Source organism: Neodiprion pinetum, chromosome 3 (genome assembly GCF_021155775.2).
Source record: "Neodiprion pinetum isolate iyNeoPine1 chromosome 3, iyNeoPine1.2, whole genome shotgun sequence".
Classification (NCBI taxonomy): Eukaryota; Metazoa; Arthropoda; class Insecta; order Hymenoptera; family Diprionidae; genus Neodiprion; species Neodiprion pinetum.
In genome coordinates, this window is record NC_060234.1 from 28,539,280 (window position 1) to 28,564,308 (window position 25,029).

General features: G+C 34.4%; 4 protein-coding genes and 1 long non-coding RNA gene across 11 annotated transcripts in view; 2 read left to right on the forward strand and 3 right to left on the reverse strand.

Annotated features, from left to right (window-relative positions):
- Positions 1 to 2,387, forward strand: part of Vps13 (vacuolar protein sorting 13C) — a 29,694-nt gene extending 27,307 nt beyond the window's left edge. For all 5 annotated transcript variants that reach the window (XM_046619028.2, XM_046619029.2, XM_046619030.2 and 2 more), the window contains one exon: positions 178 to 2,387. In XM_046619028.2, coding sequence (XP_046474984.1) covers positions 178 to 225 — 48 coding nt within the window. In that variant the 3' untranslated portion in view covers positions 226 to 2,387. The remainder of the gene's footprint in view (positions 1 to 177) is intronic.
- On the reverse strand, positions 1,009 to 4,497 carry LOC124215535 (uncharacterized). Its single transcript, XR_006882381.2, has 2 exons — positions 4,281 to 4,497; positions 1,009 to 4,194 (listed from the first exon to the last, which is right to left on the reverse strand). It is a non-coding gene; the product is annotated as an uncharacterized lncRNA (long non-coding RNA).
- On the forward strand, positions 4,021 to 9,761 carry Agpat1 (1-Acylglycerol-3-phosphate O-acyltransferase 1). Of its 3 annotated transcripts, none has more exons than XM_046619036.2 (5): positions 4,021 to 4,156; positions 4,381 to 4,630; positions 5,174 to 5,489; positions 5,645 to 5,810; positions 6,008 to 8,894. In XM_046619036.2, the coding sequence occupies exons 2-5, from the start codon at positions 4,578 to 4,580 to the stop codon at positions 6,172 to 6,174; spliced, it is 702 nt and encodes a 233-aa protein (XP_046474992.1). In that variant the 5' UTR covers positions 4,021 to 4,156; positions 4,381 to 4,577; the 3' UTR covers positions 6,175 to 8,894. The 3 variants fall into 3 exon arrangements, with proteins under 3 accessions (XP_046474992.1, XP_068990855.1, XP_046474991.1); XM_069134754.1 differs by lacking the exon at positions 4,381 to 4,630 and adding an exon at positions 9,071 to 9,761 and having other exon boundaries at positions 4,042 to 4,320; positions 6,008 to 6,178; XM_046619035.2 differs by lacking the exon at positions 4,381 to 4,630 and having other exon boundaries at positions 4,042 to 4,320.
- On the reverse strand, positions 9,154 to 10,673 carry LOC124215534 (calcyclin-binding protein). Its single transcript, XM_046619038.2, has 2 exons — positions 10,464 to 10,673; positions 9,154 to 10,199 (listed from the first exon to the last, which is right to left on the reverse strand). The coding sequence occupies exons 1-2, from the start codon at positions 10,485 to 10,487 to the stop codon at positions 9,531 to 9,533; spliced, it is 693 nt and encodes a 230-aa protein (XP_046474994.1). The 5' UTR covers positions 10,488 to 10,673; the 3' UTR covers positions 9,154 to 9,530.
- A 9,103-nt stretch (positions 10,674 to 19,776) lies between these two features.
- On the reverse strand, positions 19,777 to 23,629 carry Sin1 (SAPK-interacting protein 1). Its single transcript, XM_046616774.2, has 7 exons — positions 23,448 to 23,629; positions 23,061 to 23,201; positions 22,250 to 22,530; positions 21,509 to 21,678; positions 21,059 to 21,352; positions 20,718 to 20,959; positions 19,777 to 20,555 (listed from the first exon to the last, which is right to left on the reverse strand). The coding sequence occupies exons 1-7, from the start codon at positions 23,518 to 23,520 to the stop codon at positions 20,353 to 20,355; spliced, it is 1,404 nt and encodes a 467-aa protein (XP_046472730.1). The 5' UTR covers positions 23,521 to 23,629; the 3' UTR covers positions 19,777 to 20,352.
- Between the last annotated feature and the right edge of the window lie 1,400 nt (positions 23,630 to 25,029).

Below are 25,029 nucleotides of genomic sequence, written 5' to 3' on the forward strand. Positions count from 1 at the left end.
ACCATGTTCTATGCAATCTATGCAATATTATTGTGGATCAACAGAATTGGTTTTAATTTCATTACGATAATTTCATGCATAGCATATAATTGTATTTTAGTGTCTGAATATAGCATTTTAATTATTTTTAGTGATAAAGCAATTTAACCACAAATACTTTTGTCCAAATCTGTTTAGGTTTTATGCAGGAAAATTGAAGAGCAAATCAAACAAGTTTCATCGTAAGTTGAGCCTTACCGAAAATGTATTTCACGGCTGAGTTTATCCTATCTAGGTAAAGATGCGGAAGTAATTGTTATAAGACAAGCAGAGCATCTATTCTCTTTATACCGATATATAAGCTAAAGTTTTCTCTAATACAGCTATCAAACAATTTGAAATCTTTTTCTATTAATTCACCTGAAGACTGACATACATAATATATACATGTGTACGAAACCCAGCCCAGTATGACGAATAAATGCACTGAAAGTCTAGAAGTAATAGTAATATATTTTCAGTTGTATATTAATATAATTTTATCATGCAAATATGTAGGATACCTGCATACAAAAGTGCCAGAAGATCTTGTACCTAAATTATTACTGTTGCTATATACAATGTATCTACACAAAAGCTTTTTACCTAACTTAATATACAATTCTCGTATATTTATGAATTGGTACTAACGGTGTATATATATTAATGTAAGCGCTTTATAGAAATAGATTTATTGTTATATATATATATAGTTATATATATGTATATATAACAATAAATCTGTTTCTATAAAGCGCTTACATTAATATATATATATATATATATATATATATTTCTGCATAATAACGCAAGTACCAACATATATTCGGATGTATGTATATCATGAAATTGTTTCCATACAATGAACGTACGTATGGAGGGGTTTAGCTCAACTCGACCACCTTTCAGACCTCAATGACGTCGATTTCCTTTTTCTTCTGAGATTCTGTATTATAATGTGATTTTGCGCACGATTTTTTCGACCTCTCATTTCGGAGTTTTCAATAGCCAAAATTTGGTGACTATTGACATCCAATAATTTTCAGTTCGGAATATTTCTGAAGAAAAAAATATATTTTACAATTTCGCAACGACGGTTTTGTTGCTGAAAATTGATTTAAAAGGCAAAAAGTCGTGTTTGGAAAATTAGGACATATCTTTAATGGTTCTGAAGTAATAGCTTTTTCACAACTAAAAAGTTGAAACACTGTATCCCACAAATTTAATATTATGCAATAAGCTCTAAAACTTATTGCCGGAAATTCTCGGCGATACTTTGGCCCTCTGACGCCCTAAAAAAATTATAACGACTAACCATTAAAGACACCTTCTTGCATTGAATTTAAAAATGTTTGGCCTGAAGAATTGCGGAAAAAAGAAAACTAATTGATCTTTTTTTAATAAAGTTTTGGCAACCAACATTCAAGTGCCAATGCATAAACTTTTTTATTCCCAACAAATGAAATCAAGTATCCAACATTATAATGTTGCATTTTCAATTTTGAGGTATCGGTAGTTGCAAATTATTGGTTTCCAATATTCGCTAAATTTTTACTGCTGAGAATGTGGGATTTAGGCTCCAAATATTAAGGAAAAAATTATTTCTTTTATGTAAGCCATTTTACATACTAAGTTATATTCCGACGGGTACAAATCACGAGTCGTTAAAGTCTGAAGAGTGGTCTAATTGAGTATATAGGTATATATACGTACATGTGTGTAATATACGTATATTGTTTGTTGGACTATTCAAATTACGTACGCAACACGGAATATGTCTGTTACTATTTATTTGTCTATTTTACCCATATTAATGATATACCTAAAACAAACATAGTTTTGATAGTCATTTAGTCATGTATTATACATAATTTGTAATATATACAAATGTATTTGCGTTGTGTGCATCATAGACATTTGTTGTCTAGCCTATTTACATGTTAATAGGTATATTTTCTACTATAATTTTTGGGCACAATACTCGAATTTCAGATTCTCGTATCTCACTCTTCTCATTAGGTTGAATTCAGTTTCAAAATTAAAGTTTCCTAGTCAAATGCTGAGGTAACTTTTAACAGTCGTGTTTAGATCACGTGTGCTATCACCAATGTCAATCATGTCTATCAGCAATTGTACATTCTTTACAATCAAAGTTGGAATTGTTATCGAGATATAGTTGAGGTCAAGAAAAATGTTACAAAATTGTTACAAATAACACCTGAATATGTGTAATTGTACTTCAATTAATAATTTCAAATTGAAGTTTAATAATTGTGAAGTCATTGAAGGTGTGAAGTTCGAATTTTGTGCAAGTTTTATTTGTTTGAATTATGCTTTTTTTACTCAAATATATTACACTTATAGCGGTACCTTTATGTTAAATTTCAAAGCATGCTAAAGAGACGTTTGATTAAATTTTCGCACCCGAGAATGGATTCAGATTCATTGATTACCCTTGTGTTGTTCCTCAGGTTGAAATTGAAATAAGATATATAGGAAATTATGAACGTAAAAATAGTACAGTTTCGATTCTATGTTGCTATAGGAAACGCGACTTTCAACTGGGGATGATATATACAGGATATACCTATGTCATTATCATTTGAGGAATTGCTCCTCTCGTCGCACTATATGAAAACAATAGTACAAAAAGGCCAATAAAATAGGACACCGGAATTAACCGAAATCCTTTTGCGAAATACTTAAATAGAAAATGATTCGATCACCAAAAATTAACCGTATATGATGGAAGATCAAAGTTGGGCAAAAAATATTATAAGTCTAAAAATCAATTTTTTTGCATAAAGTATTCGATGCAAAATATGTTAGATATCTGATGGGATCAAAAGGGCTAATTTCAGCAAAAATATTGGAAACTATTTTTTTACACCTTTGATTCCTTCTAATATTTCTACCTACATCACTTGCATATAAAATACATCGAATTTAAATGCAAGTAAATAAGTTTTACATTAAACCTTGCAATGACAAACGCAATTTTACGTATTTCAACTTACCTCTCGCTTGACAAATTGCTCTTTGTAAAAAAATCGACGACGTCGAGTAAGAAATGCAATTATAAATTACGTATATCATTCACCCTATCGCTTTACTTGAGGTGGAGTTCCACATGAGCCCGAGTGGTACACGTCATAAAAACGAGGAAAACAAAGGCTCACCAGCACCTAGCACACTGTATAAAGGTTGTTTATGTGCTTTTTTTTTTAAATTTAGATCGAGAAGCACACCTCGTTTACGTTCATAAAAATTTCCCAATCGTTGCAAAGCTTGGCAGCCTACCACGCGTACCAAAGCATATAATTGAAAATTGATGAGGACAATTGGTGGTGTGCGATTAAATGAATTTTATTGCAATTCTCCCTGGAATTGATTTCCTGCCCCTGATTAATCAGTTGGGCGCAATTCTGCATCCGCTTTATATTTTTTACCTGTCTATAAAAATAGACATCGCACGGTTTGACCAACGGCGTGCATTTTGGAGGAATTACCTTCATGGTGCATGTTGGCAAAGCAAATTCGTCCAGAAAAATTTCGTTGTGCAGCACTGTTCTTTTCCCACATATGGCCGTGCTAGGTCTGTTAAAAAATCCAGATACAACATTGTTGTCAATTTCCCGGACTTCGACAATGTTACTACATGTTCTTATATTAATTTCCCAGATAGAGCGACGCTGTATTAGGCGGTATAAAAATGCGTCACCTTGTTAATGTTCTGTCTTTTGACCATAACTACGTTTGATCTTTGGCAGAGTCCATTTCGGTTAATTTGATGATTCGTTTACATTGTACTATTTACGATAAATTTCTGCTATAAAAATATATTTTTCACTAAATTCCCTGCTAGCCGCTTAAATTCAAAATTTGCCCGCCAAGCGCTTGCCAGAATCCGAATGATCCGCTAAGTTGGCAACACTGGTTCGGCTGGCAATGCAACACGTAAAATTTGTTCCGTTTTTCACAGTTGTCACCTTGGCACTTCAATCTCCCGTCCTGCGCGTAAAGGGGCGTGGTTAGCGAGTTCTTGGCACACCATGTAATCCTTCCACCATGTCTCGGAGTGAGATTAATGTGTGAACCGGTATTTTAGCAAGAAACAATGGCACCGTCTTGTTTAGAAGTATTATTAGTATTGTTTATACTTCTTCTGCCATTTCTCTATGAAACAAGCAAAAGTTTTAGATATTACTTCAAGTTTTTGATGTATTATGGTATCGTAATGGCAAATGCAGTGATGGTTATACCAATTATGATGTTTCGCCCGGGAGACGTCAAAAATCTATTGTTAGTATTCACTGTTAATATATGTTCACCTGTATTTATTTTTATTTATTTTCTCCGTAGACACAGTTTTTGTGGAACGTTCGTCGGTGACAAGTGACGTCGTTATTCAAAGTAATTTTCTTCGTAATTCAACACTCACACACACGACACTCGTACGCAAAAATAGTGTTTTCCCTATTGGTTGTTGCGATTTTGTCCCAAGTGACGCCGAGGTGGCGTTGATAGGGGATACTTTGTTTAAAACAATAAATACACATATGGTGGCGTTATATGATTTTTCAATACGGAACGCTCTATCGTCTTTTTTAAAGTAGGTATATTTTTTTACCGACAACGAACGGAATTAAATACAAACTATTTTTAATACTAACACGTACATCATTTTTGAACCATTACATTTAATCAATTACAAATCATACGAGTACACCTCACCCAAAATCATAGGTATCATGAACTGGACAGAGAAAACCTAAATCACAAGTCATATCACGTCTTTCTTTTATCATTATTTGTAACATTGTTGACAAGTAGCATGTTTGAGTTGTTTTCAAATAATTTTCACTACGCAATAATTAATTACCATGTATAGTCATAGATCTGTAAATTGTTATACATTACATGTAGGCAAAATTTTTCTTTCTTAGATTTTGAATTTAGTTATTTGTTACATTATTTATTTATTCGTTTTTTTTTTAAATATTTTTTCTTTAAACATACTAGTAAAATAATTGACATAGCTTAGAGAACAGATAACGTTGCACCATTTACATTCATTCATATAACTAACAAAGTATTTCTTTTTATTTTGCACGTCCAGCAACTTTACTTTTAATAATAAGTTTTATATTTTTAGACTGGCGTCGTCAGTATGCCATCACGTTAGCACTTTGCTTGGCCTTCGTTGGGAACTTCGTGGTCGTGAACATTTGGAAAAAGAACAAGCCTGCATCATTGTAGCAAACCACCAGAGCTCTTTAGATATTTTAGGCATGTTTGATATATGGCCAATAATGGATAAATGTACCGTAGTTGCTAAAAAAGAAATATTCTATGCTTGGCCGTTTGGTCTTGCAGCATGGTTGAGTGGTCTAATTTTCATAGATAGAATGAATTCGGAAAAGGCTCGCTCTGTCATTAATACGGCCACAAATCACATCATAGAGCAGAAGGTAAACAAAAATGCAATCTTGAAATTTGTATTATTCTAATGTAGTTTTTCTTGTTTTCCACGATTATAACTAGATTATTACTATTTATTATTCCTTACTCTTGCCTTATAATCAAGTATGTACAACATATCTAAAATTTATTCCTTACGTAACAGATTAAATTGTGGGTATTTCCTGAAGGGACAAGACACAACACCGGCGAAATACATTCCTTCAAAAAGGGTGCATTTCACGTTGCCATAAGCTCTCAGTTGCCCATTTTGCCTGTTGTATTCTCATCATATTATTTTTTATCGGCGAAAGACAAACGATTCGATCCAGGTAAAAAAAAGTTTCATTACCAAATTTTTCACGTAACACTAAACAATTTTAACACCCAGCTCTAATAACCAACATAATCCATCATACTAATATCTACATTTTCCGAATCATGAGAAAAAAATGATTCATGAATATGCCACACTTGAAAAGTGTTCCAACTAATTTGTAAATAATCAAATATCTGGTTTTAATCGAAGGACGTGTTGTTATAACAACATTACCACCAATATCTACCAAAGGTTTGGGTAAAGCCGATATTGAAGCTTTGATGAATAAAACAAGGAAAGCTATGGCAGAAGTGTTCCACGCTACAAGCCTGGAAGTGCAGGCTTCATGCTCATCCAATAAACGACATGTGAAATGAAAAGGTTGAAATATTAATTTTTTCTAATTATGCAAAACAAGTCAATTTTTAGGGAATATTTTTGTTTACACCCAAGTTATTTGCGAAAAATAATTATTCATGTACAATTTACTTGAGACCAAAGGTTACATTCTTTCTGAAGAATTCAATTATATTACCAAGAGAAAGATGGTACCCTATCTTTTGTAGTTTGATAAGTTAGTCTTAGGTTATACACAAATGACTTAGAAAAAGACTTGAGTACTCTTCGTTGCTTCGGGTTGATATGTTCCTAAATCAATTATAATATTCTCATACTTCTATAAAACTTTGGACTTATGATTTGGTATCATGTGTATGAATATAGTCAAGATAGAGGATTCTCTAGATTTAGAGTGAACCCCATTTATCTCAGGTCCAAAAAATACAATGTTAAGTGTTTCACAAAAGCAACCAAAGAATAAGAATCTAAGCTTCTGATAAGTACTATAATTTCCAAACTTGCGTAATCTTAGATAAACAATATAATGATTTTTCATTTTAGATCATTTTTATATATAACTTGCATAGTTCTGTCAAACTTTACAATGAATGATTTCAATTCGCTATAGTATAGTCGAAATATTAAAAAGCCATCACCAAGTCGTTTGTAATTTATTATACAGTATATTGCTAATCGGATAAGAACAGTGGTTATTGAAAGGAACATGGGAAGTTTCAGTACTTTATTTATTTATTTTAAATGCGGGAGGAGAAAACCTTTACAATTTTCAAGAGAAATATTCTTGCCTTTGATATAGTAAATTTATTTCCACAAAGGTAATTGCTGAAATTGTTAAAATTATAGCTTTTGATATTGTTCAAATACAATAACTCTGTTAAATTGATTATTATATTTATGTCGCTTGTTAAAACAGTATTAATTGATACATTAATTAATCAAAAATCAATTACAGTATCGAAAAATGAGTGAAAATTTTCATTTTGCCATTTTCAAATGAGTTTAAAAACCAACGTTTTCTTAGGGTTATTGCTTGTAAATTATTTACGTAACTAGTCTGTATAATTTTGATTTTCTGCCAAGAAAGTGAATGGCTAATACTTGTTTTTAGTACGTGGAGTACAGATTTATTTTTTTTAAATTAAGGATTAATAATTTTTGTAAGTCACGTATATACAATTCATGTAACTCTTATGACAACGGAGGCATTCCATTTTTAAGTAGTTTCATTTTAGATCAAGGTTGCTAGCAACTTAACAATGATTGTGTATAAAAATGAAAATTGACCTCAAATGTGCCAACGCCAGGCTAGTTATTTTATTTAGTTTATTTTCACAAATAATTTGTGATTCCAGGTATAAAATTTCTAAAATTTTGTTTTCCTGTAGAATAGATCAATATTACATTGGTAGGTTATTTAGAATGAAATACAGCTTCACATAAATAAAGTGAAGTTGAAAATGGTCTATGGAACAATTTGACAAATCGAAAGATGTGAATACAATATACATACACGCATGTCTGTGTATTTGACGTGTTATTTTAATTAGCAGACTATAAAATAATGAAAATGTTTAATAAAACATAAACTATCTCAAAATGGGGCAAAAATCTACGTCCATAGCATGTACCTCAAGTTTAAAAGATCCTGTTCAAACCTAAAACTTCGGTCTTCAGTTATTTTGCAAGGCGACCACTAAAAATAGCAGAACAGAACGAGGTTGAAGTTAGTAACGCTAATGTAATGAAATATTAGAAAAAGTTCATTACTTTGCAATTTCAAAACAGTTTTAAAATAGACGGTTTTTCAAAATATGAGCACGTTATGCCATGTTAGCGCTTAATAAATTTCGGACATTCTAAAGTGGCAAAAATAACTATTTTCATATCAAGGGTGGTGATCGTCGCACACGAGGGGCGGCGAAACCGGCCCGAGTATTGCTCGATCACATGAAGGGTCTTATAGTTGTACGCCCTTGACACCAACAATATTTTTTGTTATAGTAGGTGTCATATGTACGGGAGAACGTTCATCTTCCCCGGCGTAGAGTTGAATGTTACCCCTCCTAGTAGGCGACAAGTATGGGAAAATGTTCATGTTACGACTTTACACCCACAAAAAATGATGGTTTTCCCGTACGCCTTTTATAAAGAAAAAGAATTTTTCCTAAATATGAATTGTTACGATTACTTTACTTAACTTCAACTTCATCGATAAGATTTCCTGATTTTCTGTGACGAAATTATTATTTTTCCCTGACTGAAAATCAAAGTAATAGTGCGAATGCGAATATCTGATAAATGAAGTTCCGAATTAATCGGTGCTCTATTCGAAGGTCATGAAATACAGCATGGCGAAATAACTTAAAATTTTATTTCATGGGAAAAACTTCCTTTTTGTCCCATTACATCGCCATAACATGCCCTGACCATATTTCAAATTTCTTGACTTTTCTCGGACTTTCCGGTTTTTCCTGACTAGTAGCCACTAGTCTTGAATTGCGAATTTTTTTTATAAATCTGAACAGTGGTCTGAAAATGTAATTACACATAGGTATTTACATCATAAAAATATGAACGGTCGAACAGGATTTTAATTTTTCTAGCTCGGTTAGATTGCGGAACAAAATACCATGCTGCATCTATGTATTTTGTAAATTCCAATTACACTAGCCATTAATTATACACCGAAGCGAATTGTATTTATTTGAAAACAAATAAAATCGCAAATTTAGAAGAACTACCAATTTCTTTTCCTTTAGCAATAAATTATTTAAGTATTCGAAACCATACCGCTGGTAACAAAAATTTGTAATTATCAAACTAAAGTAAAAAGGAAGTTATTTTAAATCCTCTAACATAGTTCTGCTGCTTTAAATTGCCCGTGTGTATCATTAAAATTTTGCATTTCTATAGGATTTAAGTGGTCCAATGCTGTCTGTGGCTCATGATCAAAGGAAGATGCAATAATACTCTCGGGGATATTAAAAACAAGGCGATTATAATTTTATAATTTATTTATTGTATTTGTCTTCAAGGTTACATATTCCTACACAGCAGAAACATATATTTCGCGATGCTGAATAAATGATAGTTATGATCATTAGAAAACCGATAAGAACTTATACTGCAAAGCGGTATACATTCAGAGAATCTCTAATGCAAGGTCAACCTCTGAACCACGCGCACACTGCCAGTGCCAACACATGATCAAGTTTTCAATCGTAGCGTGTGTCCGCTACGCTTGGCTCATGTCAAAGTTGTGCGTGGGCACGTGGCTAAGAGGTTACTCTTTCACCAGAGAATCCCTGTATATTATGAAATCTTAATTTCTATAGTATATAAACATAAGTTTACGACATTAACAATATATCATTCAAAGAGGTGAAACAGAAGGCAGGCCGGATGTTCGTTTGTCTTGACTTTCGGTCCATGCTTTTGCGATCGTTCTCTTCATATCGTCATCACCCTCATCATAAAACTTCTTCATAAGACTCATCAAATTTGAGCTTGGGTCACTATCCTCGCTCATTTCAGGCACTGCTGGTGTCTTAGATTCTTTTATTCTTTTTTCAACACCAGTAACATGGGACCAATTCTTAGGTGATTTTTTAGCCAAAAATATAGCAATCATATCAGTTTTAACTTTTGTATAGCTTTGTTCAGGAATTATTTCTTCACATAAATTGTTAATAGGAAGCTGATAATTTCGACTGTCCAATCCTAAGACGCGAAGATCAATAGATCTCTCCATGAAATCGCAGTATACCGCTTCTTTTGGTAAAGATTGAACATTCTTTAATGTAATGTATATTTTTATAAACTTTTCTGACTGATCCCATGCATAATTGTTCAGTTTAACTTCATAACATTTGTTACCAAACACTTGTGTTGAAGTTGGTTTAGTTTCCGGGTTTTGGTTTCCTTCTAAGTGCTTAGACAATTCTGTTTGAAGTTTTCGTAGCTCCAATGTGAGAATATCCTTTGTCTTTTGTCGAGTTGCTTGTTCCATAAACTTATTTAGCTCCTCGATATCCAGTTTGATCTGTAATGTTGATCATTTTTAACAGAGAATTCTCACAGAAAGTTTACCCAAAGTGTAAAAATGTTCAAATCAAATTTTTGGTTGAATATGTTGATCTAGTTTTTTTTTGTTTGGGAATTAAATTGTATGTTCACATATTAAATTCACAATGATACAAATGTCACGAATTTGACAGATCAAAACCGAAACCCGTAGCACATTCTATGAACTTTAAGCTTTGTCGGAGTTTTTGAGATAAATTAGGATCGTAGGCTGTGCACTTACTTCATCGATTTTAGACGGTGACATTTCGTTTTCGAACTGATATCAAAGTCGAGTAAAACTTCTTAAATTGTCTTCGTTAGCAAGATTTTTTCTTCAAATTGCGTGATTAGATTTTCTACGTTTCACGTTGCTTCAAGTTCCAATGCCTTACACCATATACCATAGTCTTGAAACACAGGCAGTATACAGCACGGTCTTATAGGTATACAGGCTTAGAAACGAATCCTCATTTCAATGAGGACATGTGACACCGTTACGAGCTCTGAATATTCTTTTCGATCGCCGCCACACGCGTCGCTGCGGTCTAGTAGTATCTTCTACCGACGGTCTTCTCGGTGTTCCCCCCTTGCCGCTGTAACACACGACCGTCGGTACAATTTTTTTCTTTTCTATTTCATAATCCCCACTAACCACGGTCAACTGTAGTACGAGAATCTTGCGACTACTAGATAACATGATTGTAACTATAATCTCACCTATCCAAAAGTATTATTTACATGTATTACAGTTTACTACGGAAACCCCCTAGATAAGGTTTTCCGGGAGAATAGTAAGAGCATATAGATTAATACGAGTTTAGTCAACAAAACATTAATGTAATATAATATAACTAATGAAATTGTTTGCAGTTCGTCTATAGATGATTCTAGTGCAGTTAGAATTATTTGATAGTTGACCAATTTTTTTTAAGAACATAATAAATTCTATATGTATCTAACCGACAATCATATTTAAAGTTTAATATTTTCAATAAATTCCGTAACATATCAATAGAGAATAATTTTTAGGGCAATAATTTATTGTTGCAATTGTATGATAGCTAACCAGTTCTTCGGTTTATTAAGATTATAAAATTACTAAGTTGAGGTTATCACGTCATTATTGGGCGACAGCCCCCTTCCGTGTTTTTCGTACAGGATGCAGGTGTGTGCAGGTTTCAATCATGTCTCTGTCATACGTAGGCTAATCTTTATTCTTTGGGCTGCGTATAACAATAGGCGCGGTGTGCCCGTAACGCCGAAGGTGGCGATCTCAGCCCAACGGTTCGAAAAAGTTCGGCCTGCATATGACAAGGGCATAACCTAGGGGCATGACCGAAACCGTTGTTGACTGAGGATATACACCGTAAGTGGTCAGAGAATTCAAATTTCGCCTGACGTCGCATGTTACGGTAATACTGTAAACATTAGGTCGCGTTGTGCATAGTTTACGTAGTGTTTTCACCCGGCTATTGAGACCATAGAGTTATTTATATAAAATAGAGCGTAAGCTACGGCGTAAGCGTCCCGTGAACGGATTTGGATCGGTTCTCTGAAGGACAGAAGATCATAATTCCCCCACCCTCTCTGTTGCTCTACCTGCGTAGTGGGGGCCACGAGAGGTGAAAAACAGCTAGGCAGGCGCGTGCAGCTACCCCCACTCCATCGGAAGGACATCTTAGGTGGGTTAGGGGGGTGGGGGGAGGGGAGGAGTTATTATCTTCCGTGTTTCAGAGCACCGATTTAAATCTCGTCCGTGCGTCGTGCGGCATCAGTCGTTCTCGAGGAATCAGATTGAAATCACGTAATTTCGGGATCAGTTCAACATTCAGACCGCGATGTTCAGGTCATGTCACGTTCGATCGGTGTATTTCCACCGTACTCATCTGTGAATAATACACGACGAGCCGCGTGTAGCCTGAAGAAAAACCGAGTTACTGAAATAAAAACATCCTGCGAACGTTGAAGGTCAATTTCGTGTCCCGAGTTTTCATTGTTTTGTGTAACTTCGGACTTCAGTGATGTGTATTTTGTTTTTGTGCGTCGAGTGTCGATTTTATTATCTTTTTGCCTGATTTTCGGCGAATGCGCAGTTGCACTGTTAGCAAATTTATTCAGTCGGTTCAAACAGACAGCTGCAGCACAAAAAGTGAGTTATTGCGGTATGGATTTGTGCATAAGAGATTAGTGATCTGAATTATGTGAAAAGTGCGTCGCTTTATCGATAAACCTGAGATGCTACAACTACTACATGTGAAAGTGTGGAACAGCCCAGAGTCGAGGTAACAATACTTATTTTAATTATTGATTGATAGTTCACGGTGGTCATTTAAAGCCGAACGAATTCGTAAATATGAAACAAGACATCAGTAATAATTAATTTGAAAAATGAAAAGCCAATTTCCTAAATTAATTCAAGTGTCGTGTTTTGTTTTTTACAGATTTAAGCAGAGACTTCCGTGTAACTTTTCCGTTTCTCGGCAACGTTGGTGAGTTTGCATGTGTTAGGTTATGGGTATTTCCCTGGGATTCCTCTGTCACGTGGCGTGGCGGTAACAATTGTTACACAAATCTTCGATTTCTTAGCTGCATGGATAGGCTCATTCACGATCGCAACGTGCTTGACTTTCAGTCGGATCATTTTTTTTTTCGCAATGCAATTTAACGTAGCTTACTTGAAGTTAGACGTTTTACACGTTGCTAAAAGTGGAATGAGCATCGCGACAGGTAACCATCGCTTACTCGGCACTCGCGAGATCGAATTGTGTTTCGTAACTGATGTAATAATCTACGTTCGAATTTACCGATGATGCCGTTTAAGTGGTGGGTTCACCTGAGGTTTCAAAAGTATTCAATTATCCACATTATTGTTAAATTGATAAAATTCCAAAGTCTGGCATAACGTAACGTAATCAATTTGCATCTTATATATCATTTTCAATCTTTTAACAGCCAACAAGTATTGATCAACTGCAGGTTTAGCTCGCTTAGAAAAATGCTAATTAGCATTCAGGATGTTTTAATCAATTTTACCAAAGGTTAATGTACCGATAGTCTGCCAACGTTTACTAAAATAACAAAGGCAATATTAGAGTTGGCGGGATACAACCGCGATACTGCATTCTGAGAAGGCAGACTACGATACAAAAACATTTTGCTCCCAACAGGTAACCAACGAAAATGTAAGTCAGTGACCACGGCGCAAATGATGAAGAATGATGTGTGTTGGAAAAAATGGAGAATCGTTTAGGTCGAATATAGGTAACCGGGTAGGTAGGTGGACGTTTTGGGATCCGTCGCGGGGTTTATGCATGTGTGTGTGAGTCTCTTTTCCGTTGGGTGGTTTCGTTGGGATACAGGCGAGGGTAGGAAGGTCGCGATGTACCGTGATGTTACTAACTTTTGTAATCCACAGCGTCAAATGATCACAGAAATTTTTTCCCCAAAAGACTACGTATTCGAGTCTCTTGACCATATGTAAACATTTGAATATTAACAAGATTGAATTGCCTATTGTCACTCTGCAACCATTTTTCAATCGTTATTCAATTCAATTATTTAGTCATTACTGATCATTATTCCATCCAATTGATCTCTGTGATCGTCTGAATGGGCAAAACGCATCTCTGGACCATCTATCGCGTTCCGTGGTACGCTAGATGGGGAGAGATGCTGAGCTCGAAGACTTCGCGTCGAAGAGGACCGCCGACCGTCACGCCACACAATAATGCATGCCCTCCAACCTCCCTCCCGATTTCGATTCGATTTGCAATCTGAGAACAACAATCCGCATAGCAATGTATCGAATTGAAAAAGATGCAGATGCGGATTGGGTTTCTACAGAATTTTTGGGACAAATCCCAGATAATACAAATTTTTTGACAGTTTAATCTGTCGCGCCTTATTGCGCGTAGATTAATCACGAGAATTGGACGCTGCCTTTTTGCGCGCAGATTAATCACGAGAATTGGACGCTGCCTTTTTGCGCGCAAATTAATTACGAGAATTAGACGCTGCCTTTTGCGCGCAAATTAATAACGGGAACCGGACATAAACAATATATAAAAGACTTGCACACTCTAGATGTGCTGATTTTTCAGCTTTTCGATCAAGTTTTTGACGAATAATAAAGTTGTCGAGTTCCACGGCGCATTTTGCGCGTGGACTTGATATGTTTCAGTTATGAGAGAAAGCGCGGTATTTAAAAACCGGCGTTCAACGCGCAAGAACAAAAATCTTTATGATGTATAGTGATATGGGGAATCTTGGCGTAGGTATTTATGAAATATATCTGAAATGTACAGAAATACTCGTTTAACTAATCGAATTATTTTTGGTTTCAGGGCAACAAACAATTTTTTAACAAATGCACTGAGAACTATAGAATGTTCAGTCGACAAAGATATTCACTTTAATAACTCAAAGAGCTTTTGGTTTAAAAAATTTAGAATATTTTTTATTCATCAATGTGATTAATAATCGAAGAAACTAATATTAAAGCGAATATCATGTTGGACTCGACCCATTTTTTCTCAGTGTATGAACTTATGTGCTGTGCTAACCATACCTTTGTCTGTTTCAGCCAATCAAACTTTTGCTTGTTTCAGATAATCACTCCTTTGTTCGATTCAGCTGATAGAACCTTTATCCGTTTTAGCTAATTAAACCTTTGTCTGTGTCAGCTAATGAAACCTTTTTCTGTTTCAGATAACCAAACTTCTTTTCTGTTTCAGCTAATCAAACCTTTTGTCTATTCTAGCTGATCAAACTTTCTTTCTCTTTCAGTTAATCAAACCTTTTGCCTGTTTCAGCTAATCAAAACTTTTGTCTGTTTCAGCTAATCAAACCTTTTGTCTGTTTCAGCTAATCAAACCTTTTGTCTGTTTCAGCTAATCAAACCTTTTATCTGTTTCAGCTAATAAAACCTTTTGTTTGTTTCAGCTAATCAAACTTTCTGTCTCTTTCAGCTAATCAAACTTTTTTTTTGTTTCAGCGGGTTATTTAATCTGAAAAATTTCGAACAAACTGCGAATATATGCGAGTGAAAATGATTGGGAAAAACAATTTACCATAATTAACATGTGAAAAAAAGTCAATTGCAATTTTTCGAAGAACGTAAGATCGATCTTGCAAGTATTCTCCGTGGAGTAGGCCTACTGGGGATACCACGTGAAAAAAAACGCACCTGGTGCTCTACCGCATGCGGTGGTGTGGAAACGAGCATAAGTGAACTTACTTTCACTGGTCAAATACTAACATATTGTAGTTTTTGAAGTGACGATTTTATTCTTGCGTAAATAGAACTCATTGTTAATAAAACTCATGCTTCGATAATGTCTAACGCATGTGGAATCGCAATAGCTTAGAATTTCTTTAGTTTATCCAGATTGAGTTCCACGTAAATATATTCTTCTTTTTAGTAAATTTCGTTTCGCCATTAAAATCAACATGGTGCACACACCTTTGGGAATTTAGAGTTTGGCAATTCGAACATCTTTCTCCTCCGCTTGACCTTTCGCAGTCGAGACAAGTTATTGTTACAATAAAACACGATATTTGCACACCAAATAAGCAAGTCTCCTGTGAAAAACGATAAAGAACACATAAAAAAACGAAGCTCATTCAAAACTGGCTACTAAAAATGACAAAAAGATCGATGTTCAAAGTTTGTACGTTCGAGATACGGGTGATGCGTCTGAAAGACCCATTGATCAAGATGGAATACAGTAATATATTAACTTCCATCTCAACAAGTTCCTCGTAATTTTAACATATATAATGTAACTCATTAACGTTCCAACAACATCTCTTCTTCACTTCGTGAAATTCTTCTTTTACCTAAGTCTGCAAAATTTGTGAATTCTGTTCGCGGAAATCTATAGAAATACTTCGATAGATCAGAATCTAGTTTCACAAAAGACCAATGGATTGTTGGAATGAGAACACTCTTGAAGCTTCCTAAAGGTCTTACAATCTGTATTTTTTTGACAGGGATATCGTAGATGAGAATTTGATTACAAAGAATCCGGATTATTCATCTCTACGTGACATCAATCGTTAGTTTCTGATATGCTATGAATAATATTACTAAACAATTCTCTGGGTAATATTATTATTAGGAGTTACCGGAAAAGTGCTGAAATCCCGGATGAAATAGTATCGACTTGTCCGGAATACATATTCATATTCACAAACTCGAAATTCCTCAATCAACACGGGCACTGCCATAAATGTATAATAAAGTGGATAGATATGAGTAATTATAATCTGGGGCACTTGATAATAAATTTCTGAACAATCTCATGTTTGGGAATCAGCGGACAAGGTCGCGATCCAACAATATAATATGAATAGAAGTTGAAAAAAGGAACCTTGATTATCTTTAAATTTTTTTAAAATCACTTTTTGATAAGTAATGACTACAGTCATCCGGAACTCGCAACTGTTAACAACGCTACCTATACTTTGGTCCTATTGTTATTTCTACAGTTTTGTCTCCTTCTACTCCGCCTGCCGTTCTTGTGCGCACCCAAGTCATTGACTGAGGATATCCTCAGTCAACGCCCTAGTAAGTTTCCCTTCTCGGTGTATTCGTTCATCATGACTGTTTGTTGGAATTTCAAAACTCAAATGGTGTAACTGCTCGTAAACAAACAGCGTCGATGGGGCCAAATTTTAAATTTCGCTTTAATAATGAGTGAAGATAATACTGTTTCCTTTAGGATTGAAGAGGAAGAGACTCCGTGTCGGCCAAGACCTAATCAACGTCGATCCACATTTTTCCGACGACGTTCATCGCTTCGGGCTCCGGGTAAGTTCAGGAATCATCGGTATTGAGGTTACATTTTGATGGTTAGAAATCGTATTTAGGTCGTATGCAGTAGTTTTTGTCTTGATAATGCAACTAAAACACTGATACTTCATTTTACTCTGCGGAAGAAATGTATTTCTATATTTACCTGGAAGTTGTCCTAGGAATATGGTTATTTCGTTTCGTGCTGTGACAGTGTAAACCAGAGATGCGTAGGGTGTATACAGTGTGTTTGTTCTTCAGCTTCGCAACAGGCATTCAGTACCCATTTTATTTTGGAGTTAAAATAATTTGGCGTACCTTCACATTATAATTGAAATAAAATCTTGCAAATAATTTTCACTTATTACAAATTAGAAATTAGATTATAATTTGTTTTTATTGATTTAGTCGAAGTGTTGGTACAATTACGATGAGACCTGTTGTATATTCTTAGGTGAGGATGGATCGACGAATGTGTGTGACAAAGAAAATAAAGGCAGACAAGTGGAAGAAAAAATGGAAAATGTGGTTCTGGACGATTCTGAGAAGAAAAGCACGGCGACACAGTTCGATATAGAGAAATATATAGTTGATCTTGAAGAAGAAAGAAAAATATGGAAAGAAACTCTGCTGGATCGGAAAAGACAATATAAAAGTATTTCAAAACAAACATCAAATCTGCAGTGCTGCAAACAGGAAGTAGATTTGAATGTGTTATCTGAGTCTGAGAGAACGTTTCTGCTTGTGCGGCCAAACTATGAACATATATGTGAAAAAGCTAAAAAGTTATGTATTATGGCAGATGAAACTAGAATATATTATAACCAAATGACACATTTGCACAACCAATGCATGTTAAAAGCTCGAAGAAGGCTTGATGCACTCACAACAAAAATTATTGATATGGTGGACTAAATATTTTATTTGATATTCAATAATGTATCTACTGTTCTATGTTTTTTTTTTTTATCTCAGTGTAAATGGTCTTTGTGTAATCGAACTTTATATTGAGTATGTGAAAATTATGGCACGTAAACCGCATAGAATGATTTCTCAAAAAGCCAGGAAACGAATTTCTCAAATGGAAGATTTTAACTTCTGTTGTTTGTAAATAGTAAACGAATGTATTCTACAAAACTATTAAATTTTCATAGTTGATAATTAAATAATATCGTTGAACATCTTTTTCATTTTTTTTTATAAACAACGTTGTGACTGATTAAAAAAAAATCCAATTGATTGATTGTGTGCAATTGGGATGGACAAAGCCTCTGTAATATTGTCATTGCCAAAATAGTAACAATGAAATAAAATACTGCTTTTATTTCGGATCAATCACGACAATCATGAAGTTTGAATAATAATTCATTGAATCAGATGTTCACTTGGTTTTATGCAAGGCAAAGTATTACGTCAAAGGTGCGTGTATAGAACTCAGAAAATACTCTTTATATTCGTCAGGTGCGTTGCAATACTATAGGATGGTCTAGTTTAATAAAACTAAAATGTAATGTAATTTTCCGGTTTGGCAGAGAGGGGGATTCATAGATTTCGTCTTTTAGTAAAATTACCAATTTTGTATAAGATTTTATAATTCCATTGACTTGTTTTTAATATACTTTATGCTTATTATAGCTGTACATTATTTTTCTATGTAATAAATGACATTGAGTCTAGGGTGACCATAGAAAATAAGATTCAAAGATACCTGTTTCAGGTTTTTCCAAATTAGAATTCAACTTTTTAGTCTCGATACTATTTTATAATGAGAATTTTTATCATATATGAATACTGAAGTGTGGATTTAAAAATTGTAGGTGCTTGAATAATATACCAAAAGAATTGAAGATTACTATTCAATTTTTTGCCCAGCTACTAAATTTTGATTACAGACATCAACCTTTGATGACGACTACGTATCTTATGTGACTGACAATGTACCAAATTACAGCACTTTATGTGTCTTCTATATGAGCTTAGACATTAATATTTACGTTCATCAGTAAAAGATTGTGACCAGAATTCTGTCACCAATATGATAATTAGTCTATTTAAAATGCTTTTATGGTTTGAACTTAAAAATTCATTCTGTAGACCTTTTGAACAGGTTCCTGCTTTGTAGTATCTACATTTCATTTCATATAGAAGGCTAAGTATTAAATAATGGCTTCGAACTCAAATCGGATATTATGGAATGCATCATATATCAATTCAATTTTGCATCTGATTAATCAATTGTTTAATTCCAAGTCAAGTACTGTTCTTTGAAGTTGTGTGAGTGATGAGTGTGATAATAAATATTGGGTGATTTGCAAACACAGGTATAGTGAAACATTTAAAGTGACCAACTGCGCACGTGCAAAATAGTTGGACTGTTATTGGTCTGGCAGAGTGTACCATGGTAGTATTACCGCCTGTGAGGCAGGGAAGCCAACTTATTCAAAACAGGGTATGCGATGTTAAATTCTCGAGTATTTAACAACAAATGGAAACGATTTTATGATGGCTCGTTGCGGTCATTAGTTAGTTAAAAATATGTTTGCCAACCCTTCCCAAATCAAGATCTCAACTATTTGTCTTGAGATCTGCTTAGCTCTAAAAATTCGCGTCACCTACGTAACCGTTGTAAATTGCGTTTGACAGCTGAAGTTTGAGGTGGCCAGCCTAGAAAAAAAAAGACTAAACTCGCCCGTGTGTTGTTGGACGCCAATCTGCATATGTTTCACGATCCCTTGGTATGTATGTATTTATGTATGAACAAATTTTGGTCATAAAATGAATAATCTTTTATTTTATGTACAATTTTTTTTGTATAAAAATTGCTCTGTCTTACCAAAGGTAATCAGCATATTCGGTACAACTTTCATTATTTCAAGTAATAATTCGTGGAATCTGAAATGATGAATTAATTTCTAGTCGTAATATATCACAGGTGTTACAATAAAATGCAAAGTACATACATTAAAAATTGTGTTCCATATTTACAGCTATCTCAGATTATATCTGATATATTGATACTTTTATAGTATGGATTACTTCGCAAATCAACTTTACAATAATGCTTTTACATAGTACTAATAACTTATCGGGTATATTGCATTATACACATAGAATTCGTTCACAACCTCTACCAAATGGTAATTCAGAGTCGTACATGGGTTGTATTAGCAAGAGAGTTTTTCTGCCAATATTCAGAAATATCTTGTATTGAAGTGGCATTTCATGCACTATTTATTATTGACGTGCACTATTCTCATTTCTATCATGGCAACGTTGCACCCTATGCGAGTCAATTTTTTAGGTATTCAAAAATAAACCACAATAATTGACAGAGTTGTCATCTGTGCAAGTGGAAATTTTTTCGCCGGGTAGCTTTCCTTTCTCGTTGGGCCAGGTATTCTTTTCTCGATGTACCGCTCCGTATTTCCAGGATGTGATTAATTTTACGGACTATTTCCTCTGCTGTAGCTGAGTCTGCTTCAAAATCATGATTTTTAAATGACGTTGATTGCTGCAGAGAAGGGGTTTGCCCGGATGACCCTGTTTCATGAAAATTGGTGACCATTAAAATCAAATAGTTCTGGGAATGGTTAAATTGTTTTATAAATACAAATAAAACATGCATTCAATGAGTTGATCAAAAAAATTCACTCAATTAACAAATACACGTATTATTTTGTTAGAAATCTGATATTTACAAACCCGTATGGAATTCCAAATGATTAGCATGTGATGTGTAAACAAGCGTGAATGTCGTTTTTGGCCCTTTATGTTCGACTAATTCGCACCACGCGATGTTGTCTATGTGGTAACTTACGGCACGTTGCCGGTTCCAAAAGCGTGCAGCTCCCTTGCCAGTTATTACTGGGTCAATTTCAATTTTCTCTCCAGATATTCCTAAATGAATTTCAGCCTTTGCTCTCACCTTATTTATTATATGCACCCTGTTCAGATCCAATATATTATTATATTTCCATGTGTTTTCAAATTAATACAACTCGTGATTCGACAGTACTCGACAACGTTTACGCAGAAACCCGTACCTGTATAGCTGATACAAAGGAGCTTCCATAGCAGTTGTATGATCGTCCATCATTGCCATATCTTCAGCAACAGATTTCTGTTCTATATCTTTTCCCTTCGGATTTTCTTCATACCTCACAGTCTTGGGAACAACTGTATTATGACGTGCTCTGTCATTGGGTGTCATTTCTTTCAGCCCTAGGCACGTGAATCCAAATTTGGCAATTGTTTCTCTTGGATCTAAACAAGGTAAATCCCAATCTACTTCCCCGTCATCTTCCGTGATGTACAGCCCATATTTAGTAATATCTGCCCTACACAAGATATTTCATGTTTTAGTTCCAAATAGCACTTGAACAACCTATATAATTATTGTTTGACTTATATAGGGTAATACCTGTGTTGCACCTGACACGAATAATTAAAAAAAAAAAAATAATAGTAATGGTATTAAATATTCTCTTACGAACTTGAGAGGATTATCAGGATGCTCAGCAGCATATTTGTAACATATTAATCCAATAAACTCCTGTACTTTGGCTGTAGCAACGACCACAATTTGCATGGGATACATACGCTGTTCTTCGGGCAACATAGACATAAATATTCTGTACTTCTTAGCTGGTGTACCAATATGTTCCTGAGATAATAATAAATTCGTCAATGTTTTTGCATTACTTGAATGTGTGATACGGGTTTTACTTGGGAACTTGTATCATATACTTCAAATTCGGATTTTGATGGCTTTCGCAACCGAGAGATTTCTTTTCAATTATTTGTTCACCTATAGTCTCGAATAGACCACTGTGAACAGCATTCAGGATACTATGGGGAAATATATTTTTTGAATAAAAATGTCTATTATAGTTATGTTTGGTTATAAACTGTTTGACCAACTTTCTTGAATAATTTTACAAAACATATCTGTTTTATATGAGTGGTTCTTGAACAAATTAAAACAAAGCAGCTTTTCTGTAATGTCTGAGGCAGTGATTATTGAATTATTTTCTAGAATTTTGTATACTGTTAGATAATAACAGTGAAAGCTTATCAAAAGTATACCTTAAAACTGTGATAACTCTAAAATTATTAGATTCACAATCCGTTTCATCAGTGGTGTAGGCAATCCGAGTTCCAAGTATAAGTAGTCTTGGAGAATTATGAATAAAAATAGAAATTTGTATGATAATTTGAGTAGTTGAGAGACGTACACTGCCATCAAATTTAGCGTAGTCAGTGAAAGGATTTTGTGGAAGATTCGGGCATTTTTCCAATTGTTCCGCTAATAGCGAGTGGCGTTTATCAGCCTTGGTTTCTTTCTTTTTTCGAAAATCTTTTCTCTGGAATAATTCGGATTGGATTTCAACTGACATAGTACTCGGTTTATTTTCCCACTTTACATGCTTTATTTCTGCAGCTTGTTTTCGTTCAAGATCCATTTTCTCTAAACGCTGTGCTGTGTTTGAGCGTTGTCTGTGCCCAAATTCCATATCTAAAAATTACATCATTTTCATGTCAACTATCAAAATCACCCAGCAAGCTATGAAGTTTTGTTTGGTTGATTACGATCTTATCAGTGTGCTAAAAAATTTGGATTCCGTAACTTTACCAAGATACATTTCTCAAATGATCTCTTCTGGTAGACGAAAGAACTATTTTATAATTTGATATATTTGAATTAAAATCATACGCTTCGAATTGCATATTTTTGGGTATTGACAAGTTCATAATTTTATTTTGTCAATGTTTATTGATTTTAAAGTAATCATTGATTTTCCTGGGTAATTTGATAACTTGAATATAAACTCATCAGGTGACAATGACAATCCATACATTTAATCGAGTTTGATAATCCAGAAATTATATCAGCAGAAGAAAAGGGAGTATTTCAAATATGAAAAGACAACCAATTGATTCATTTGATCAGTGAACACGAAGTTAAAGAAGTACAGATATTAATATGTCACACGCTCTTTAAAAACTTGATTTTCGAATTGAGTCAACGTCTTAAACATATTTTACCCATTTGTATATCGTAAGATTCAGCCATCGCATAGATATCTTCGTCGTCACTATCTTCCATTCCTGGATAGCAGTCAAGGACCCCGTTGGCTTTAAGTTGTTTTGGTAAATCTTCTCCAAGCATTACCATTTCACAGGCACCTTTGCAGCAGGAAAAACAGAGGATCGATTGCAGTAGTCGAAATATTCAATCAAATTTGGTTAATTGCGATTGTGAACATGACGCGATTGGTTGATTGCAATTTATGCGGTCACTGACAGCGATGATATGTTTACTTTGCCGTTAGACTGATTGCAATGCGAGTTGAAGACAACGTGTTATTTGGCTTCAATTCATAACCTAACCAATCGGTCCTTCCATTTTTCTTAAATATGTATCGAACCTACTCGTGTCATCCGTGAATATAAAGCTGTCTCGTATGTGCGATAAAAGCCAATGCTGGTTGTCGTATAATGCCATTTTTACGTCGTTATAAAACCAGCCTCGAGTCACTTCAATTATTTATAATAAATACAAAAGTTTACTCAAAGTTTTGGAGTCCCGTTGCTACTTCCTCTGTGTATTGATCATAAACTAACAACTTTTCTAGTACGCTGGCCGGGCGGGCCGTGACAGAGATGGCGCTTGCAGCCCTCGGGAAAAGAATGAATACATTTTCAAATTATCGAGCGATACGTAACAATGCCCATATTCCGAGGGTTCAAGTAAATCATCGTAAAAAAAGATTTTTGTCGCGAGGATTTCTATGCATCAACGTTCCGATTTAACTCGTTTATGGATCATTTTCTTCAGAAAAACAATTCTGTCAAAGTCATTTGCGAATGAAAGATTTTTGTTTGTCGAGGAAAATTGTTCGTAGCTATATTTGAATTTCCGTTTCCAAATTGTCACATTTGAGAAATGAGAAATAGTTCACCGAAATATATAAGACGGCGAAAGGATAAATCAGACTATGGCAGGACCGACTCTATCGAAAAATGACGAAAGACTAAAATTTTTGTCTACAAATTTTTTCGATGTGATATCGAAGCTTACAATTAGTCAAGAAATAAGTCAATCTTGGATTATGTTGATTTATTTAAATTCGCTATCTTTGTCTCCGTGAGACCTTGACTTATTATGACAGATTAATTTATCTTTATAGGGCTGTAACACATTACCGTGTTCTATCGGCATTGTATAAAAGTCGCCTTTTATAATAACCGTTAGCTAGAAATGATTAATATTTCGTGACGCTATTATCAGTAATATAAATCGACCGCTCAGTGGAAAAAGGGGCCATTTCAAAAATGATTAGAAATACGATCTATTTCGCGAGATGATTGAAACATGAGCTATTTCGCCTATATTGCTTACGGTATAGTGACACGGTAACTGAACTAACCAGAAGCGTAGTACCCAATTTTTTCCATTCTCCGAGGTAACCCACTTCTTCCACCCAGGGGTCACTATAATGTGGAATGGAACAAAAAGAGAAAACAAAATCAAAGAATATCTGGGGATACGCCAATGCATTTTATTTCATTCGTGGCTATAGAAATTTTGTATTCTGTTTAGAAACGTGGGAGCAGCATTGAATTGTTTATTTATTTATTTATTTAATTTATTTATTATTGATCATGGAGATAATTCCCCTTTTGATCACAAATCCCATTTTATTACAAAAGTTGTTATATTTATAACATAATACAGGTAATAGTAATAATAAAAATTATAATAACCATAAACATAATGCTAATTAAAATATAATAGCTATAACTATGACTATAACTATAATCTCAAACATTAAGCAATCTCAGACGTTTTTTCTCGCAATTAATATCTTATCATAATCAAACACTTAAATCGTACTGACTTTTTCTATTTCTAATAAATGCAAATGACATTTACAACGAAAGTTATCTAAAGTCTCAGCTGACGTAATAGCGACTGGCAGGCCATTCCAAAAATTACAACCCGTAACAATGA

Bases quoted from the DNA above. Each gene is read 5' to 3' on its own strand.
- Sin1 (XM_046616774.2), bottom strand. From the start codon at position 23,520: ATGGCATTATACGACAACCAGCATTGGCTTTTATCGCACATACGAGAC. The intron at 21,679-22,249 runs GTACGTCTCTCA...TTATTATCTCAG, and splicing joins ACGCTAAATTTGATGGCAGT to GAACATATTGGTACACCAGC. The intron at 20,556-20,717 runs GTTTGTAAATAT...TTCATGAAACAG, and splicing joins TCATTTGGAATTCCATACGG to GGTCATCCGGGCAAACCCCT.
- Agpat1 (XM_069134754.1), top strand. From the start codon at position 4,136: ATGGCACCGTCTTGTTTAGAAGTATTATTAGTATTGTTTATACTTCTT. The intron at 4,321-5,173 runs GTTAGTATTCAC...TTATATTTTTAG, and splicing joins GGAGACGTCAAAAATCTATT to ACTGGCGTCGTCAGTATGCC. The intron at 5,811-6,007 runs GTAAAAAAAAGT...TTTTAATCGAAG, and splicing joins AGACAAACGATTCGATCCAG to GACGTGTTGTTATAACAACA.
- LOC124215534 (XM_046619038.2), bottom strand. From the start codon at position 10,487: ATGTCACCGTCTAAAATCGATGAA. The intron at 10,200-10,463 runs GTAAGTGCACAG...TCAACATTACAG, and splicing joins CACCGTCTAAAATCGATGAA to ATCAAACTGGATATCGAGGA.